The 22,816-nt window shown below is 36.0% G+C and overlaps 1 protein-coding gene across 2 annotated transcripts in view; it reads right to left on the bottom strand.

The window, feature by feature from the left end:
• CTNNA3 (catenin alpha 3) overlaps window positions 1-22,816 on the bottom strand; it is a 464,394-nt gene that overhangs the window by 340,833 nt on the left and 100,745 nt on the right. For both annotated transcript variants that reach the window (XM_082765467.1, XM_082765468.1), the window contains exon 7: window positions 21,393-21,596. In XM_082765467.1, the coding sequence (XP_082621593.1) occupies window positions 21,393-21,596 (204 nt within the window). The remainder of the gene's footprint in view (window positions 1-21,392; window positions 21,597-22,816) is intronic.

Raw genomic sequence — 22,816 nt, 5'->3', positions numbered from 1 at the left:
TTTGTATTTCATTTTAAAGATACAAGGGCCAAAACCCACTTCTGTCAAAGACAGTTGCTGACAGATGTGGCAACAGAAATAAGCCCTCAAAGTTATATTAGTGCTAGACTGTAAAATGTTACTCAAAAGCAAGAAACTTCTACTTTGCTGGAAATTATAGCTATTTGGACCAAATGGTAAAGGTTAATAGTCCTTTAACATGTTGCATCTAGCTAAGAAAAAAAATCTTCAGCCACAAATGTAGTATTAAGTCTTTAACAATTACTACATTGCTTATTTGTCTACCATTTAATATCGAAGCATTCTTATATCCCATTCATCGGTTTTAAATCTTCAAGACTTCTCAATACTGTATGAGAATTACTTTTATAACACTACCCTCAATTTGTAATCATAAAAGATTACAGAAATTTGAGAAACATAGTATTCCATACTGACTGGGTGAAATATCAAAGGGAACAGAAGCCTTCCAAAATACAGGAGAAAAGTTTCATATGGTGAAGCAACTTTTTTATAATAAAGAGAAATTATATAACCACAATCTATTTTTCTGAATGTTTATCCCACCGTATTTTCATGTAGCTTCAAAGCAGAAGACTGAAATTTAAAATTACAATTCAACTGTTTGTACAAAATATAAAGCAACTATAATGAAGAATAACTTCAAAATACTGTTAACAAATTAATCTACATTCACTATCTTTTAAGTGGAAACAGTGTCAAAACAGAATACATTGTACTGTTTATTTATTTAGCATCTTAGATTTTGTAACATATTTTGCATAAATTATTTGTTATTCAAAACATTACTCGTCTTTTTAAGACTCATCTTAAGCCTCCACATTTCAGTTTCTTTTATCTTTGCTATGTGGGTTCTTGAATTTCTGGTCATCTTCTACAGCTCTGGAATTTTACTATGCACAGTTTGAAAATACATTTTGCTAACTATAAAATGAAAGCAAAGATGCAGCCATCATTCTGGAGTCGAGTGACATTTGTACTGCAGGAAAAAGTTAACTGCTTTCTTTCAAAGATATTTTAAGGTTCAACATTTAGCCATTCTAGTCACGATCGAAGGCTGGAGTTCTTAGACTCAAATGCCATCCTTCCAAGAGATTATTTCAGTTACTCTTACTCTGCCCTTCCTTATTTTCACTTTGACTGACTGCCCTCTAATATTTACGGTGTGTGAATGGGGTTCTGCCATTGATGTAATTACTCAAAACGCACTGGTGCTCAAAGGCTCCAAGTACTTCCAGTTTATGGAGAACTATACAATAGGAATATTTTCCACATTAGACACTCTAATGAACTTAGAGCCATCAATTTCTCGATAAAAGCATGAAAATTATTTTCTTATGCCAAGACAAAATCTTTTTGATAAAATTGGGTAAAGAAGCACAACTGGGTATACACACACATTCACATAACACAAATGTTTCTCCTTTTGTTACTTTCCCTCAACAATGAAGCATTCATTAGTGACTGTGGTTTGTCTTGGACCTCTCCTGAAACACTGGTTGTTTTAGACAAATATATCAGTAAGAGACTGGTAGAAAACAGGGTGACAGAAGTAGGAGCAATTTTGCACCCCACAGCTCTGCTGTATTAGTGCTATCAATTTTTACAGAAACAGAATTTCTAGGTTGGGAGAGACTTCAAGATCATCGAGTCCAACCTCTGACCTAACGCTAACAGTCCCCACTAAACCATATCCCTAAGCTCTACATCTAAACGTCTTTTAAAGACTTCCAGGGATGGTGACTCCACCACTTCCCTGGGCAGAATTTCAGGCTTTCTAACCCAGCTGGGCTACTCTTTGACCTCAACTATTTCTCTTCAGTGCTCGGACAGACAGACAGAGCATCCTTGGGCTTAAATCACAGAATATCCTGAGTCGGAGGGGACCACAAAGATCACTGAGTCCAACTCCTGGCTCTGCACAGGACCACTTAAAACTCAGACCATGTGTCTGAGAGCATTGTCCAAACCCTTCTTGAACTCGGACAGGCTCGGTGCCATGACCACTGCCCTGGGCAGCCTGTCCCAGTGCCTCACCACCCTCTGGGTGCAGAATCTTTCCCTAACCCCCAGCCTGACCCTGCCCTGTCCCAGCTCCATGCCGTTCCCTCGGGTCCTGTCGCTGTCCCCAGAGAGCAGAGCTCAGCGCCTGCCCCTCCGCTCCCCTCATGAGGCAGCTGCAGGCCGCCATGAGGCCTCCCCTCATCTCCTCTTCTCAATGCTGAACAAACTAAGTGAAAGAAGCAGAATATCCACCCCAACATAGAGAGATAAAACATGCATTTCTGTAAGCATCACTGGATACCGTTTTTTTCATGGACAGCATCAATTTGAAACTTGCTATTCTCAGCAAGATGTATGTCTACAAGGACATTAGATGACAGGTAGGTACCTTCCCTAAATTATATTAAAGAAAAATAATCTGCATACAGCTAACAAGGACTTACTCTTTAGGTCCTGCTTTAGGTGTATGCACATTGACTTTCAAAGAGATTATTGCCAGCTATATGCTGACTCAAAGCACACGGAAATACTAAATGCTTCAGTTACGCGGTCTAAACAAAGACCTATCAGATGTAGAAAAAAGAACAGTGCTATAAGCTATAAATTTGCAAGAAGAAAGCAGGCTGAACCTGTAGGTGTAGGGTCAAATATTTATTTACAGAAGGCCACTTTCATATAGCATTTCCCTTTGAAATAAGATGCATAAAACAGAAATAGAGGTAGCTAACAGTATCAATCTCAGTCAAGTGATACCACCAGACCTTGGCAAAGCATTTTATCAAGAGAACTAGGCAAACTTATTATGCTTGAAAAATACAAACTGATGAATAGTGTAACCTCTATCAATCAATAAATAATAATGGTAAAAAAAAAAAAATAGTCAATTTTCAACATAAATCAACAAGCAACAACTTACACCATCCATCAGTGGACTGTGGTTGTAAAGCAGTTTACCAGGCCAAAACACCTACTAGGAAGTTGAGTGCAATTATCTGAAATCTGGTCCTATCTGAGGAAAAAGGTATAGATGAAGATTTATGATTAATCTGACAAATTATCACGTCTTGAGACCTAAATACATGTAAGTATATTAAAAAAATACAAACCAAAGTAACATCAACACAAAAAAAGAAAATGGCAATTTCAATTTAAAAAGTGATCAAAATGTGCAGTGTAAGTTTTTGCACACACTATGCAAGGGACCAGGGGGCTACCATAAACAAATAATAGTAATAATAACATATATATGCAGTTTATACTGATACAAGCGTACATATATATATATAATTTGACAACATACAACAAACCACAACGATCTCTTTACTCTTTACCTATTACTGTTATTTCCAATCCTCAGACTGGACAAGAGAACAGAAATTCTGCAAAAACTGAAACACAAATGGAAAAAGAACTCTGCAAGTGCACCACCATGGACAAGAAAAATAAAGCCAGGATTCCAGTACCAAAGGAATTTGCTTTACTAGTAATGTAGCTACTCAGATATGGTTAATGTAAACAAATGACACAATCACGTATAGTGTCAAATACAAACTGCTCTACTTAGTTCCCAACTGGTCTAGCAGAAATACCTTTAGTGAAAAGGTAAACTTTGAAACACTGAAGAGTAGCCCCGGTTTCCAGAAGTTTTAATCAGTTAAACATCCTTGATGGCTGCTGAGATATGAATCAAGTTGGCTCTCTTCCAAAGGCTAGCAGCCACTCAATAGTTTACTGGTTATCAGCTGAATATAAATTGAAACCAGTAAATGATTTAAGAGGCTACTTTCAATATATCATTGTAACTTCTTGGAAGACTGAATATTTCTCTTTGTAACACAGCACCTAATGAAAAATTTTAGTCTGATCTTTAAACGTAAAGACAAAAATATCCAGAACATCTCTCCCTATTTTCAGGAACAAAGCATAAATATCTGCAAAAGAACTTAATAATGGTTCTACACAGTCACATCAAAGGTACCTCAAGGCCTGATAAGCTGTCTTGAACAGCAGCTAAAAGATGAAGCCTGAGGAAGAGCTAAAGAATGGTGCAAGCACACTGCAGTGTTTCTCCAGAACGCCCTCCTCAGACACCAACAGTTCGTAGGCCAGGGTCACACAGAGCTAAAGGTAGCGTGTTAGTAAGTCCTTCGGTGAGTCTTTTGAGTCCCCTTGAAGCCACGTGAATTTTTTAACACTCACGTCCTACAGGAAGTAAATTTACTTTGACAAGACAAGTCACCACTTTTCTTTCTTCTCACAATGAATGATAGAGTAGCGTGATAAAAATGTTTTTCACTTCCATTTCTGACCAAGAAATATAATTGTCATGTAATTAGTAATGACAAACTGATGACTTCCAAGTAGTTTGAATAACATCCATCTGGCCATCTAAAGCATAGATGTTATCTGATACCCTATATATTTAATCACAGATTTCCTGCTGGGAGTTAAAACCGAGATTCAGCTCACCAGAAAGCAGAATAATTTTTCAGCTTTCTCAAGTCCATCAAAATGGTAAAAGAACAAACTAAAAAACTTTCTCACAAAGTACTGCAGAACAATTTCCAACACAGAAATACATACGTGAACCTCTCATTCTATATGGGTTTGACTGTACAATCCATACGTAAAGCAGATGCTCACTAAATGCCTAAGAAAATCTCAACCATTTAAGTGAATTAATAGTGCTATCCTAACATAACAAGGCCAAATTCCATTCTCCTGCTCTAATTATAGAACCTGATTAATTTTAATTATAAAGTTTCAGAATAAATCAACTTGAACATCATCAGAGTTCATGATTAATGTAATTTTAATGAACACCTAAGGAATTAACATTTTGCCACTGGAACCTTGCTAAGAATTTTTATGTGGAACTGAAGTGCAACATGTACAATTGTGAAAATCCCACGTGGCACAGAGCTTTGAGTCTACTTTATCAACATCAATTTTGTATGTAAATAAATCATTCTTAAAACTGTCTCTTTAGATGGCTAGCTACAACGGAGCACCTTCTGTGTAACAGGAAATGGCTCTGCAACATGGAACTCATTATGCCCAGTCCTGTCCCATTAAAGACCTAATACACTCGTAATCGTGGACACTTCAAAGTATCACCCCACCTACAGCCACGATGCATGTAATGGTGGTAATTTACAAGTGAGTGTTAATTAATGTTTCATTCATATAGGATTTCTTGGGATCAACATCACAGCCTTATTAATGTCAAATGACCTAAACAGAATGAATGTTATTGTAACGAACACTGAAGGAATTGAAAATGTTCAGTTACATAAGAACAGTTTTTCCAGCTTTCAGAGGGTACTTTTCACTTTGTATTTAAGAAACAGACTTTATGGTGGATGCAATTCAGCAATAGCTCCATCTACAATCTAATCCCGAAGTAATTGCACCAATGAAATATATTTCAAAGTCAAATAATTCAGGCTTTCTATATACTAATTCTGTGCTTTTTAGAGAATAAAAACTCACCAGCTAGGGACGAGAACATTCATAAATAACAGATGATGTGTCCCTCCAGCACTATGTACTTCCATAATTTCAGTAGTTTTATAAAAAGTGTGTTATAAATGAGGCAGGGAAAGACAATAACTGAACCATTTGTATTGGACACATTTTGTTTTCATTTGTCCATTCAAATGAAATATTGAAACTGATTTATTTTTCTAGTAATGAGGATGCTCCTGTCTTCTACCTTTTGCTGTTGCTAACTTTATCTTTACATGTAAAGAACCTATAAATCATATGATTAGTCCAGACTTCAATACAAAAAGGCCTTATTTTCATTTTCAGGAAGGGAAAAAATACAGTTATCAATGGTATAATTAAATACATACGTAAGATCCAGGAACGGGATTTTTTTTTACTTGTCTAATGCTGAAGCATTATTTAGACACTTTTTTTTTCTTTACTCTTCTGCATTTTGTCTCTTTCTCCAAGTTCTGACTGTCACAATTGAGAATGCAATAAAAAAAAAACTATTTGGGCTGAGGCACTGGAGTTAAAACGAAGTGTTAAATACCTTTCAGGTATCAATTTCCAGAACTGAAGAGGTTTGCTGCCTACTGAGCACACACTACAGCTTGTCTGACTCGAGTGCCTTTTACTTCACTACTAAATCCTGCAAATATAAACTCACAAATATGTTAACATAGTCACATGCAAATTTTTCTTTCTATCACAACACAGGTCGGGAGGGTTTTTTGCATCTGTTTACACCCTAAAGCCTTAAATACATATGAATAACAGATTTCAGCAGAAAGTGTTCTAACTCCACTTTCATCAAGTGTTTACAAAAAGAATGTTTTAAAAGGAACTGAAAGGGGTGAAGATGATGTCTGCCCTATCTAAAAGTAAAATCAACTTTACTGTGATAGGTGTTCCTGTAATTTCTTTTGAAATCTCCAGTATCTTGAGGTTGGAACATGGAATCTCCATCCATCCATGTTCACACTTAACTGTTCTTTCTATTAGGATATTTTTCCTTATGCCTAACCTGAATCTCCCTAACTTCAATGTAAGCTTTATTGGTTCTCACATCCACACTGACAACAGAAAACAAATTAATCCTTTTCTCTTCACAAGCAGCTTTCCAGTATTGGCTTACTCTTTTCCCTTAATTCGTTTTCCAAATGACCGTAATTGCTATTTGTACACTTTGTAGGTTTACACCCAGATGTCCCAGCTATATCGATAACGGCTGTACAGGTTATACTACTGACTGAAAGTCTCATGATGATCTAACAAAATAAAGCACGGTATTTTCCAAAATTTCAGGCTTTCAAAAAGACAGATACAGTGCATGTGAAATGACTGATACAATTTTTAGAACTTTTTTTTTTTTAATGATAAATAGGAATGGAGTTAGTGAAGCTGACTAAGCATTGTTGATTTAATTTCTATTTCCATTTTTAAAAGGTTATAATTCCTAAGAATTATGCAAGAGTCTTATCTATTCTCTAGCTTAAATGCTGCAATTTCTAATCTACTCTCTCCCTGAAGGTTTCTGCTATGTTTCTGTAGAAGACCCCTTGAACCCAAAAGGAATTGTGCTGAAGATAACTGGTCCCAAACAAGCGTAAGATCTGCTTCTGTTCTGCACCGCAGGATCAATCTCATCATTTGAATTTCAAGTGACAAGTGTAATGTAAATTGCTGCCTGACTCCTTGGCACTTGTTCTTCTTTCTTTTATTCTCTACCTGTGTGCATTTTGGCTCAGGATTTTTGAACTTCCACCTCTTCTTTAGCAAAAGAAACACAGGATTATAAACTTATTTCGGATGATTTACACTATCTTACATTCTAAGATTGATTCATGTAATATGCAAAAATCTAAATCAAATTATTTTTACAGAAAGAACAAATTAATTTCTGCTTTCAGAAGTAAGCATTAATGGCCTATTGAAAGATTTTGTGTTTCAGATTTTCTTCTACAAAATTTCAGGTGGGGGCAGTTGTGAAGAGACAATCCTCATACCACAAAAATCCAACAGTTACTGGAATAAGAGACTCATAGTGATAGCTAAAACTTGAAATGCAGATTTAAATGCAGAAATAATTGCATGTCACTTCTGAGAAGAGATGTAAAGAAAGTGGATATAAGCATTTTGGATGCTACTAAATTATGTTGCAGGAACAAAATACATGTTCAAAAAAAATGATACGGAGCTAACACAAAAGGTATTTAAGGGTGGGTTTTAAAAGGAGGTACAGGCTGATAAAGCACTACATAAGAAAGAAATGGGAAGGATTAAATTTAAGTCTAGACTGAAGACACAGAATTAATCAACCTGATCATGAAACAGACTTCTGACTTCCTCGCAAATGAAAAACATTTTATTTCCAGTTTTTGTAGTATTAACTAACTTTTGTGTATCTGAGTAATCAGAAGGACAGCATCCAAATGTAAATCATTTGGAGTGGTAAAGCTGGCTTTATAGACGTGAACTGGAAGGAGTAACTGAGCACAGGGAAAAAGCAGACATTGCCACCATACACAAGCATGTACATCTCAATTTTCTAACTGATTCAGAAGGCAAAAAAACATATCAAAGTTTCTTTCTTAAAAATCAATTGTTACTGCTATTGACCTGTTTCATCTAAGAGTTTAGGGAAACACAGAGAAATGAAAAATAAATGGAAGACAGAATTACTAAAAAAAGGTTTTGAAAATGTAAGGTCACTGAAGTATTGCTCATATGAAAATTAATCCAAATACAAGGAACAATGCGCATGTATAATGCTGCCTATCAAAAGCAGTCAGAGGTCTGCTATGCTTTAGCAGCATATTCTCCCATTAACCACACGGTTTTCAAGACTAAGTGATAAAGGTAACCTTGGAAAATAATTAAAAAATTAAACAAACATTATAAAAGGTAAATCTTTGACTTGCAGCATCAACTAGACAACTAAGCTGAAATCCTGTGAGTTGCTTCTTTTCTAAGTGTAATGTCTGACAGACAGAGCTGGAGAGATAAATAAGGAAACCAGCAATTAAGAATGAGAATGAACAGCGCTAACTACCAATAACAACTCTTGAGATCCACATAGCTATTACTCAGGCAGAAAAGCAATAATCTTTAAAGCTGTCCAAAAATGAATCAGCATTTCACTGAAAAACATATCTGTCTATGCCAACAACTTTAGGAAATACATCCAACTAGGTAAAAAAAAAATCATTCTACATGTATCTAAAGAGAAGGGGTGGAACAATATCCAAAAATGAGGAAAGATAGGAGAGAAAACAGTAAGAGAAGCATACAAAAAAGTTGAACAAAAAGATCCAACCATGAATAACTACAAAGAACCTGACAACACTACATTATCTGGCCAGTACGGTAACAGATTAATATGAACAAATAAGCAGAAAAAGTGACAATGGGAAGGCCCAGATTAAACTGTTCATTTACAACGATCAGATGCAATCCTCCGGGGGAAGAGTAGTGAACACGGTGACATCTAGATTCAACACATTTTTACTGCCATGGCAGATGAGGTAGACAAGTTAACTAAGATGCTATGTTACATCAGAAGGATAGGACAGTAGCACCTTGAAGACACTACTATGGGAACTGATGGTATCTTTTCAGCTTGAATACTTCATTCTGTTTGGACACCTCAAAGTACATACATTTGTTTCCTTCTGACAAAAAAAAAAAAAAAAAAAAAAAAATCTTTTACCTTAAGTAAAAGCACACAGGAAAAGGTAAAATACTCTGCTCCCTAAATTCGTATAAAAATAATAGCTTTGCAGTCAGATATACTTTATTTAAGGATGATGAAGCAGACTTCGTGGGTTGCAGAACCTTATAAATCTTTTCTGATTTCTTTTGGGGTAGAGGGAAAAGGGGAACTGTTCAAGGAAAAGATGATAGATTACATTTGCCTGTGAGTAATAAGGCTTCCTACAAGGACAAACGGCATAGACTCTGAGTGGTTACACACAGTTTGAGGCCCAAAGAGACATACAGAGTCTCGTTATGGTCAGAAATTTCATCGGCAACAAAACGTTGATAAAAAATGAATGAAGAAAACACGATGAATTCACAACATTTTATGCAACTTTTCTACTAGTTTGCTTAGCTTAAACACTAGGTCAAGCCTAAATTTCTCCTATACTGTGCAGAAGTAATGCAATTCCTTTAGCTTCAGCAGGAATTCTTCTGTCTTGCAGCATGAATATCAGCAGAAAAAGAAAATAGAAAAATGGCATAGAGGAAATGTGAAAACATCAAAGAGAACACTATTCATATAAACAAGGGACAGTAACAAGACATTTTTAAAATAATAGGAAGTATATTTTTCAAAGAAAGTATAAGATATTGCAATAAACATGGGTGTCTTTCAATGTAGGCAACAATAAAATGCATGCACAAAGCACACTCTTTAAAAAGCAGAAAAGACTCCTTAGAGAAAATTACACAGAGCTGAGCTTAAGTACCTGAAACAAGATGATTGTCTCCACTAATGTTAGTCAAAGTTCCACCATTGGCTTCAGCAGATTAGACCTTTAAAAGTTATGGGATTTTGGCCCTTTCATGGTTGAGATTAAGCAACAGAGGTAAGAATGAGTGTTTTATGTAGCACAGTTTGAGATAGGCAATGGCCTGTCTCACACGAGCCAAGCACACAATGAGGTACTTGTCTGCGAACACCTGAGATTTTTCCTATACTTTGAAAGCATGTCTGATGAGAGGGCAACTCATTCCTTTTCATACTGAAAGAACCAACTCATCAAGACAGAGATTTAAAAACTTTTAATTAATGAGTCACCGAGAAGATGCTATTTGGAGCTGCAGGAGACTGGTCCCCTCTTGGCCAGAACTGAAATGGAGCCTTCTCCATGTCCTCCTTATGAGAGACAAAAAGGTTTTAACTCACTAAAGCTACGCTGTATCGCAACACAATTCCAAAAGACTGAAAACTCCGTCCTGCTGGATAAAAGATACAAGAAGTCGAAGTGTCAGTTAGCCAATCCCCTCCCCTGCTCATCATGTACCCTTTCCTTTAAGCTGGTGATCAAGCTAAGTATTCTCATCGATTTTTTTTTTTTAATTTTCTTTTTGAGATGCAAAAATTGTATGTAAACCTCACCAGATCCTGAGAAAACAGTATCTTCTTTCTCTGAAGTCTCCTCCAAGAGATCCTCAGTTCCCAGCTCAGGAAACTCCTGACCTTTATCTCAGCTGAGCATGCTCAACCATGCTCAAAGGAAGTGTATTCTTCCTTCCTTCAGGAAAGCTTTACCTGAACAAGAGGTTACAGAGGCCAAAAAAGGAAAGTAAGCAACCTTTCTCCCTGCCTTGAGCCAAAATATAACATACAGTAACAGTCAGTAAATAGTAAACAATCAAACAGCAAAAATGATACCATCAATCACATCATCCCAGAACAACAGGAGTCACAGCTTATATAATAGTCTATAGATCAAAAGTGTCAGAATAAGTTAATTTTTTCTTTTTTGTACTTTTAGGAACTTGAGGCTATTTTCGCAGTTGCTTTATGTATTACTTCAGCACAAGCCAAGAAGATATTGAATGAGAATTCATTAGCAGCTGGTCAACTGTAAACAGTCCATCAATCATTTTATTTCCTTACTGTCGGCAATTTTAATTTCAACTTCGAAAAAAACCTTGTGCTTTAAACTGTGAAATATATCACATAAAATAGTGACATTTGATAGTATATTTTCAGATTCTCAGACCAACTGGGAAAAAGCCATTTCAATACATAATGAAGCTATTCTTCCTTTGTAGCCAACAAAACTCATGTAAAATTAAAAAAAAAAAGCTTCTTCAAGTTGAGCAGATGAATGAACTACAGTCTATTCCAGAATAAATTCATCACTTTGTGCCTAAAGCTCCAGTAAAAAAATCTGAAAGAATTGCAAAGCTCCCTTATGCCTTATAATTACATGATTTCTGCCCGAAAAGAAGCAAATATGAAGTCTGTGTTGTCTTACATTCCAGTCTGTCATACATCAACCATTAACTATACATGTACCTTTCATTTGAAACCCAGAATAGGTAGGTCCATAACTGCCTCGTTACCCAATTTTTAAAAATAGCATAATACAAAGTGCATACAGAATACACTGAGAGCATAAACATTTAACAGCACGCCCACCCATCACGAGGTCTGTCAAGCTGGCTGTTTCTCTGCCGAAGCTGTTAGCAAAGTTTCATCTGGCTGGCAAAACACTAGGTAAATCAGTCCTCCCAGAGACGAAAGAACGCCAAGCAGTATTATTACCTCTGGCATAAAAACAGTAAGAACAGGGATTCTGACATTTCTTAAAATATATAAATATTAAACATAACATTAAGTACTAACAGCAATGTTAAATATTAAATACTACTATTTATTGCATTTTACACTAACACTGGTAAATTATTTCTGCCATAGAACCAAATACAAGCAATATTTTCTTTATCGTTGAGTTGTTGTTTTTACAGTATATAGCAGCTTTCTTCGGAAAAAAAGATAATATGAAAGAATAGCTCAGTTATTACACAAATGTAATATTTCATTTTAATCTTGTACAGCAAAATTCCAATCTTTTCTTTCTTGTATTTAAGTTCCAGCTCATGAACAGATCATAGGATATAAAATTGTTAAGTGGATTCTAAACTACTAAATTTAGATGAATCTTTCTAAGGTAGTTATAAATTTGATAGGGTAAAAATTTACTGCTACTATGATCAGCTGAATCACTGTTAAATGTACTACTTGCATGCCAAGAGCTCATGAGGAAACAAACTCTTAGTATATATACAAATACTACTAGTAGGTTCTTTTGTATTCCAACCCTTTCCCCAATACTGAATGAAATTGAACAGGCAAAATCACGCCCAAGGGAATGTCATCTGCCACTTTCTAACCTCATCCTTTCCTTCATCATTTGGTGTGTCTCTCTCCCCCATGACCACAAAAATGCCTTACCAGAGTCAGTCATGCCATGCTGGTGACATTCACGCTGTGTTCCAGGGCAGTTGTCTTCAAATGCTTCCATAAGGACCTCGCAGCCTCCCTCAGACTAAAAGCTAAGTTAACTGCTAATGGCACCAGAAGATGGTTGCTCTCCCACTATGGAAGGAATGGACAAGCTGGAGGAGAAGCACAGAAGTTAATGCTATGAAGAACACTTCCCAGTTCTTTCATGAGCTCTGCCTGGCATTCCTGTGTCACGTACAACACACAGACTCATGCAGAGCTGCCCTCCATCATGAAAGGGACAGTCTCAGGTCCTGCAAGGTGACAGAGATGAGACTTCTTTGCCAAGATAAACTTTTTGCTGCTGTGTGACAATGTACTGCTCAGCAAAGTAGTTCTTATTTAAAGAACAGTTGCCTAAGTAAGTGGTTGCTTATTTAAAGTTCTTATTTTCTTCTATTACATTGCATTCAAACTCATTACCAGTCTTTGCTTCTCCAGGAAAGAGCTGAATATATTCTGTAAAGAAGGAGCAGGAGGAATTCCTTCAACAGTTATCTCCTTTTACAGACTGATAATTCTTCCTACACAATATTAAGGTTTTGAAAAAAAATTAGAAACATTGCTATCAAATAGAAAAGACAATCCTAGATTATTGCTGACTACAGCCTCTAGTTAGGTAGCTGCCCTATCTTTTTGTTTCATCTTTGTGTAAGTTTGCTTTAATTTTTGATTCTGGTAATGAAACAATTGATAAAATGTAGAATAACCTAAGATAGCAAGGATTTTCCAATCTATAGAGCAATTAGAACAATTTACTTTATTTAATGTATTCTACTAAGCTTTGCAGCTGTCTGATTTGAGACATTTATTTGCTTCACATACTCAAACAGAAGGAAAATGTGCGCACTGGTACCATAAGCTTAGAAAATAACCACAAGGGGTACTTTCTGAGTAAAGCTGATCTTGAAATGATTTATCTATCTATCTATATAAAATAATATGGTGATGAGACTTTGCTTGTCTATTTACTTTTTCAGCCTTCTGATCATTCTTATTGGTCACCATTACAATAATACAAGAGAATATTCTTACTACTTCAAATCCATCTAATTATTGCACAAATATATTTATGATGGGACAGGTTCCTTATTTAGCTATTCAACATTTTTTAAGAAAAGAATTTATGACAATAATTTAAAGAGATTATTTAAGATAATCACATTTGAAAATTTAAGTGAAGAATTTAAGGTTTGCTTCGAAGAAAATTCTTGTTTGTTAAAAAAAAATGGGTTTGATATTAATTCATAATATAAATATTCTAATAGGAGTCCTCTAAAGTATAAATGACTGATCTTTTTAATAAGAATTGTTACATAAACAAGAAGTAAATGCTCTCTAATCTGAAACCAAATACAGTGTAGAAGTATATCTGAGCAACAAAAACCAGCTGTGCTACACAGAGAGAAAACCCAACAGAAATGCATTTTGAAACAGCAGGCTCCAGCAGTGATCCTAGAAACAGCATACTAACATTTAGAAGAATGCTCAGTGTAACATCATCAAGAAAATAGGAAATTGGTCAAGAAAAACCTCGTATATTGACAGCAACTTAGCACAAACTGAAAAAAAAATAATCTTGTGAGTTAAACAGCTAGGTGGATGTTCAGATAACAAACATTTGTAATACTCATTTGCAATGTTTTTTTAATTATTTATTTATTATCATAATAAAGACTATTGATTATGAATTATTGATTATCATAATCAAGACATTATTTCAGCTGGGGAACACAGAAAATGGTACGCTACTGAAGGTTCCCTGAAAAAAAAAATTCGTCTTCAGCAACCTAATATATTTCCAGCGCTGTCAGGTGTACCGCATTCAAATTCCTATTGTACTGAATCATCCTCTACAGAGCCATGACTCGCTCATCACCCTACGGTACTTCAATGCAAGCCTTAAGTTAAGATCCGATTAATCCTAGAAATAGCTTGGCTCAGAACCGTTAAATGAAAACAGGGCTTAAGAACAGAAAATCTTTCATTATCTTTCTCTAGCTCATGTCTGTAGATCCCAGTTTACTGCAAAGTCTGTAAGACCACATATAAACAGATAAATTTAACTGCAGCTTATTTTTTAACTGTAAATCTATTTAGGAAATTCACTAGATTACTTTTGTTTTTTAAGCACACTAAAACCTTTTTCCTGAATATTTCATATCTAATTTTCCTTTAAAACTAACCGACTGACAAAGTAACATTAAAAAAATAATTTTCAATTACCCATATAATATGTATGGAAACCCACCACAGGAGTATTGAAAGTCAACTTAATTAAGTACTCGACCGATGTCAGCAAGAGAATTATGAAAACTACATGTTTTCCTCTATAAATGCCAGCATAATACGCCATATGGGCATATCAATTTTGCTGGAATTAATCTTTTTTTTTTCCTGAAGACATCATATTCAATAAAGTTATTAAAAAACCCTGAATAAGACAAATCTGAGTGACACTTTCCACCCACACATCACACTGTGTATATAAATTTGAAATTTATGTAGTTTACATTTGCTATACATGACTTGCAGACTTCTCTAGAATAGCAGTTTTTGAAAAAGTTTGAATATGAACAGAAAAATAAGAACATTTAAATCCATTCTTTTTACAGAAAGACGTGAGTATAGTTCTGTTTGGACGTGTGCCAGCACAGAAATAAAGGAAAAAAAGATTTCAGGAAGACGTCAGAGGTCTATATAATGATGTACTTGACTTAACTTAACTCATCATGTCCTTCCAGGAGTTTCACCAACAGCAAAAAACAACAAGAAAAAAGGGACAAACTGTGTGAAAACACTAAAATATACATATTGAGACTTACCACCATATAATCTGTGGACTGGTTGCAATATTTATGATACCTGACAAGAACTCCTCTTGCAACATAATTTTAATACACATCACCCTAGCAGTTCTCTATAGAAGAGTAAACAGAATTTGGCAGGCTCTAACATGAGATTTCAGTGTAATAAGTCATGAAAAATGTATTCATGAAGTAAATACCACATTCCAAGTGCATTTTCAGCGTACCATCAAAAATATTCATATTAGAGTGCTCACTACACCCCTACTCCAAAACATAAATGCAAATCATCTGTTTTTTTACATTATTTATTTTTTCAATAGTAATGGCTCTGCCAAGCAAAATGATCTAGATTAAGGCTATAAACCCATCTGACAGAAAGAGGTTAGGTGAACCCATATGCGAATGGAGAATGCAAGCTTTACTAGAAAGAGCTGTAGCAGATTCAGAAGTGTCTGCAGCTTTTTCATGAGTTTGCTTATTTGATTCATGTGTGTGAATTTTCTGCCATAAGAGATATCATTTTGTGTCCTAATTTAGTATTTGTGGAGCAGCAATCTTTTCACACGCATATTACTAATTATATCTAATCAATTTTTCTGCAGCTATTAGATACAGATAAATAAGGGGAAATATTCCCAACAGATGCAATTATCTAACAAAGAGCAGGGGGCAATACTCTAAATAAAAAACACGAAACATTTCCTTTTTAAACTGAACAAAATATTTTCTTCAACTTAAAATAATTCTTTTAGGGGACTTTTTGCAATTTCCAGAACTACCAAAAATGTTCCCTATGAGCACTGAAATGAAAAATCCACTGCTCAGGGCAAGAGCAATTTGCTTAAATGCAAGACACACTGCACCACTGTGGCTACAAACCAAAATGCCTTGTCTTTTCTTTAGCCAGGAAAAGTGGTAAAAATATTCATCAAAACATAAAGCACAGGTAACATGAAGTTTTGAGGTATCTATAAATTCTTCCACTCCAAAAGAGTAAGCATGACCATGAAATACTAAACAAAATATTCTTAATCACTGGCAGTCTCCACAGAGACACCTTAAGCTGCTGGTGATGAGCACTCAATACAAGAGTAAAGCAAGGCCTTTGTACTCCACAGCACTCAAATTCACGTGTCAAGATAAACAGTAAGGCCCAGAACCAAGCCATCAGTACACACCTGTTTTTCCATACATTTTCTGTTTTTAAGTTTCCAGTGTTCAGGTTCCAGGTAAAAGACAGCAATTGCAATTTGACTGCACGACTTCCAACAACTACCCAGTGTGTCAGCTTTCATCCTTCCCACAGCTCTTTGCTGCATATTATTTTTTTTAATTTTTGTTTTTGGAAAGCTCAGCATGGGCCAGCTCACTCCCTGCCTCAGGTGTCCCTGTACTATCAGGGTTCCCAGGTTGTCTGGTCCCATCCTCACAATGTTGCAGTTCATATGCTCAGATCCAAGCATGCCTCAAATCCAAATGTCTCTCATACCGAGAAGTTCTGGACACAAACCTGTGGTGAAGCACGAGGCTTCAGACAACTTTCAGGGAACCCCCAGAAATAAAGCTCTACAGCTGCATTTCCAAGGAAAATGCCTCAATAAGTTTCTCCTGTTTTCTTAAGTGTCTCAACAGGAGGCTGAAACCACCCCTGGGGTGAGCAGGGATGACATGGCTCTCTGCTCTATGCCACACTCAGCACATATGGTGCAACAGCAGGACAGTGAGCAGCAGCCCCTGCTGGTGGCACAAGAAGCACCGGGACCTCCAAAACTACTGACTAAATTACTGAGTTGCTGCTGGTTTGCACAATCACATGTTCCTGTGAGTTTTGTGTGAAATACTCTGTGAAATATTTGTTACAAAATCAATTATTTTGTGGTACTGACACATTTTTCAAGCCTGGATCAAGTTGGTATATTTGAAAAAAAAAAAAAATATATATATATATATATATACCTATATATATATATATATATATCGTTTTCAGAAATATTTTGATATAAATCTTTCAGATTCCCACTTGAAACTTTTTAAGATACAAACCTTGAAAACTCACAAAAAGTTTTAAAATGGCAACAACTATGCAAACAATGTTACTGACTAGGTAATTTCAACGTAAAAACCTAGCTAAGAAACAGATGACTTTGAAACACACAACAAATAAGAAAGAAATCACAACCTACCAGGAAAGGCGTACAGCATACTAGCCAAGCTTGAATAAGAAATACAGCTATACACCCAACCAACACCCTGAAAACACTGAGAAACTAATAAAGCTCCAATTTCTTAAAACAACATTCCAAAAGAGCAAACTACGTCAAGAACGCAGCTATCACACCATCAGAGTACCCAGCCTGCCTTCACCAAGCATTTTTCAGTCTTGTCTGAATAACCTAACTTTATTCAAACCCACAGGTTATGGTGCAGAACAATTATTCAGACATAGTATCCCTACTAATGAAGGCAGAAAAGGCCGTGCTCGTCATCCTAATTGCTGCTCACTACAGCCCACTTTAACCCACACTCAATCACAATTCTTATCCCTCCTGATCACCCAGATGAGTGCATATCCCTATTGTGACTGGGACTGAAAGCAGACAGAACTCAAGAAATATGAAGTCAGTATTGCTGAACTCGAATATATTCCATAACTTTCAATTTTGAAGGATGAACAGAGACATGACAATAGCCTGTCATTAGGAGAATGCAAGTGCTTATTACTAGAACAAAATGATTGCTCCTATGAATGCATTATTATCCATATACCGCAGTATCATTCTAACATTGATAAGCTCTCCAAATTCACAGTAGTAATTTCTGCTATTTGATGTCCTGAAATACAAATACATACCTTAATGATATGTGTCTCTGAGCAGAATTCAGAGAGAATAACAAAGGTACATAAATAATTCAGAAATACCCCCAAAAAGTTTGCTGCCTTTTAGAATAATTAAATATAAATATAATTGCAATTTACTATATGACTGAATTATTTTGTCAGTAGAAAAACTTAAGCTTCTTGAAGACAGACTGGGTCTTTATTAGCATGAAGAACATTTTGCTTAAATATCTGTCACATCACCTCACTGTGAGGCAGTCTCTGCAAAAAGTAGCCATTTATGTAAAAGGCAGCATCTGCTGAAAAGATGTTTCTCCCAGCTTGCACTAAAAGCCTCTACATTTTATCACTGACACCAGGAGGCCCTTGATTTCACTTGATGTCCTTACGGCTTATTAGAAACTTAGAATAACTGAGAAATAAACAAATTTAGCAACAAAAAACACTATATTCCCTCTTGTGTTTCAAATAGTTAGGAGTATATCCTAAGTTCCTTTACACTTTTTCAGGCACTGAGGGTTAGTTTCAAAAAACAGACTTTGATGCACAGCTTACACAGAATTTAGGCACTGAAGCCCTCGGAAATGATCGTGTTAAAGCTAAGCAAATACCAGCCAGGACACATTCACCACCAGAACAAGACCCAGGGGGCTTAGAAATGCACTGCATATTACCAGTGCTAATGCATCTCTTACAGCTTCCTGGAAAACCAGGTGCTAGGGAACAGTTTGCAAAGGTGGCACTTCCTGGGGGGGGAGGGGTCTCTGAAACAATACAGCTCTCATTAGCAACACTGAGACAGAACGAAGCCTTGGCAGAAGTAATCAAACTAATAGAAACCACAGATACTTACCCATAAAAAACTCTTCAAAGCAGCTATATACAACTCATGAGAGTGATTGACAAAAACTGAAATGACAGAGGGTAGACTCTATTTTGTGAACTATATACCCATCAGGACAAAGACAGGAGCAACAGTATAACCTCTGTGGATACTCATCAAGGAAAACTTAAATTATACTGTGCTAACAAACGGCTTGCATACCTGTTACAGCTCATTCAATTCAAACTTCCAGCTTACTGAAATTATTAATAGAAGAGCCCAGGAGGCAGTGATACATCAGCACCTTCTCCTGGATCTGTTCTCTGTTCTTCTGTGAGTTAGAGTTGTGAAATTGACACCTGATAATCTCCTCAAAGAAAAACTTAGTCAATACAGTCTCAGTAATAGCTATAAACTACTGTTGGTGATAGTTTTTTCCACTAAGATAAATATTAAATGTATAAGCAGATCAAGAGCACTAAAAGAAACTGAAAACTTTAAATTCACTTCTGCCATTTAACCTTAGTTTAACACCTATAAAAACACATACATATAAATCTTCTGTGTTTCTTCCTTTTCACTTCCCTCCTTGTCCTTGCAAGCCTATGCAGACATTGTGTTCTGCAGCACATTATATTATACTTTCCCTTTTTGCCGTATTTAAACAGCTGCTGCCTTTCCCAAGTTTACATTTTGAACTGAGCAATGTATTCTTCACTTACCTTAGGTAACCCTAGAAATGTGATTATTTCTGAAATACAAAAGCTAATCACAATTTTCTTCCAAGAGTGGAGAATTTAAGACTTACACGTGACCACTCATGTAGTTTGACTCCTGCAAAACACCCAATTCTACTAAAGAGTTCTTGCCAGAAACCCATGGTGATCTTTTGGACTGCTATGGGTTGGTATAAAGTGTATTTGCATCCTCCCACACTTCCTAGCTACTTCAGGTCAATGCCTTCCCTTATTAAACTTTCAGCCATTTATCAGTAAACTTAATTTGTTTTAGAACTGATACCACAACAGACATCTTCTGCAAGAAGGTATGAGAGACCAACCTACAGAGCTAACCAAAACTAAAGAAATTTCACGTAAGTAGCCCAACTGCAAAAAACTTCCAGAGAGGTTCAGGAATTACATTGTATTCAACAGAAGCTGCAGGTAAATTCTAAATAAAAATTAATACAAGCATTTTTATCTGGTGTAGGGACTGAAAGAGGACCTGGAATTCATAGGTAATTAAATAAATGGAGTTCTCCACCCACTCCCCAACCCGATAGTACGAATCCAAAAGAAGATCAACAAGTACAGTACCTGAAAAATGAAAAAACATCTGATATGCATAAATTATCTTAGTCCCTACACTTCATTATCCTAATGACAATAGGATAAGAAAGAAAACAGTCTCAATAGAGCAGCTTTGGCCTGGGTTAACTAGTATAACTTACAGAAGAGAAAGGAGTTTTGGCTTCAAAAAAAAAAAAGAAACAAATAGCAGTATCATACAATTATCTTCTCAGTGTGGTAGATGAATCATCTTGAAGCATTCTTTAGATAAGAACAGTATGCCTATAGAAAATGTTTCCTGAGGAAAGGCATGATATTAACACTGTGTACCCACATTAATAGTATCTGAGTCTCCACTGTTCTATCATGTAACTGCCAGATGTAAGAAGAACCAAATCCGTTCTTTAAACAAATAACTATGTTTTTAAAGCACAATCAAACTATATTCATTTTCATAAATTCACAGATGAATTGGCCTACAAGTATGCCAGACAACCACATTTCTGGGTTTACTGAACAGTCCTAGCTTTCTGAAATAGGAATTAAATCATTTCTACACTTGTAACTCAGTGCCCTTACAAAAATCAAACGTAGTGGCATGAACACCATGAAATTATACTGTCGCTACTCATGTATTAGCAAATTATCTAAGTTGTTGCATTCTACAGGAACAGAGATTTATCTCTGGTCCTCAGATTTTAAGACTGAACTGGAAAGTGAAATTACAAAGAAACTCTTGCTAGCATACAAAGGATCATGGCTGTTCTGTCCTTGTAACATTTCACAATAAGCATCAAGTAATATAAATATGCGTAAGTCATATGTGTAATACAGCATTTTCTATACAACATATTATACAACAAATCTTTTTCTGGAGGTCTGTATTTAGCTTTTGCTTAAGTTTATGTAGACAGATTTCCTTTTGATCTTGTAAAGACCATGTTGAGAAATACAGATTAAACTGTGAGCAATCACAAGAGACAATCATGGCCAAGTTACCTCTATTCCATGTATTATTTACATTAAAAAGGAAAGTAATATATTCCATATATTATCTACATTTTTAAAAAAGGGAAAAAGCCTGGTTACCTACATTGTTTATGTATTCAGACAGCAGGTCTTGGAGAGCTTGACGGATAGCATTGCACTCAGCAATGATGCGTTCTCGATGGAAATCACGCGTGCAGGAAGAATCAGCTAGTAAAGCTGCTCCACTGATAATAGCTTCCAAACGTTTCTCTAGTGATGGCCGTATTTTCTCTTCACTCACTACAAGAGGATCCTGGACAATTAAATGCTGAAAAACATTAGGAGTACTGGTAAGAAAAGTCAGACTAATAAAGTTGCTGCTTTATTTTTCACTTGCATGAACTGCAGTGACATTACGCCTCCTAGACTTCCAAATAGCCCTTTACTCTTGATGTATCCAAAATACTTTTGACCATGAAAGACTCCGTTTTCCATACCGTGGCTCCACGTACAGGTCACTTGCAGACAAAACCCAGTTCTCTCTGCCACCCAGATCTCACATCTGTGTTATCAAACCTTACTGGCCTGTATTCAGTCCTCAGCTGGCATCAGAGCTTTCTAGCCAAACTGTTTCACACCTAAGTGAAACACAGTAGAACGAGTTTCCAGGCTACACTGACATCTTCTGACCACAACTACCTTATCTCTGAGTCGTCTCTGTTTCCTCCTTCTATTGCATGAGGGGGCCTGTCATGAATTTACCTTGGAATTTTTTTTATAAAGAAATACATCTTATACCATGCTTATAATGTCTGTGTACAACTGTCACAGACAATATATGTGATATTCACTACTCATTAATACTACATATCTTACCAAAGTATCTCAGAATTGAGGCCTATAGCTTTGTTTGAAAGTCTACAGGGAGGGTTGACACCTCCAACATTTACATTTTGAGAAATCAGGAGGACATCCAGATTTAGCATAAAAACAACTCTACTAGCTTACAGCTGAGAGATGTTACATGACCAGTTGGATTCTGAGGGTTTTTATTCTAATACAGTTAAACACTGTGGCAGAAATTCATTGCTGCTACATTTAACAGGCTGAACACCAGCAAAGCACAAAATAGCAGCTTTTGTTCAACAACTGTTTTCAAAGGAGTGTCCTTTTGCTTTTCACCAGCTGGAATAAACAAAAGCAGCAAACTGTTTTGGCATGATAAAACTAGTTATGCTTTTGTGGCAAGCATAGCAAAAAGAAAAGGAGAGGTGATATTTTCATACAATGCAAAAGCAATTGTATTCGAGCTTCAACGTTTAAAGAAATACAAACTATTCATTTTTAATCAAACTGAACATTTGAAAGATCAGCATTACTCTCCAGATCACCAAAGCCCAAATTCCATATAAGTCCCCTTACCTGATATATCCATATGCGATTCTAAGCTTACAGAAAAATTATTAAACAAGAAAACTATGCCGTATGCCCTCAAGTGGAATTTAGGTCAGGTAAATCAGAAGTTATCAGTGATTATCCAATATGTGC

Source organism: Aythya marila (assembly GCF_965140915.1).
Source record: "Aythya marila genome assembly, chromosome: 7".
NCBI lineage: Eukaryota > Metazoa > Chordata > Aves > Anseriformes > Anatidae > Aythya > Aythya marila.
Note: the sequence above shows the minus strand (reverse complement) of the source record. Positions and strands in the feature narration are given on the sequence as shown.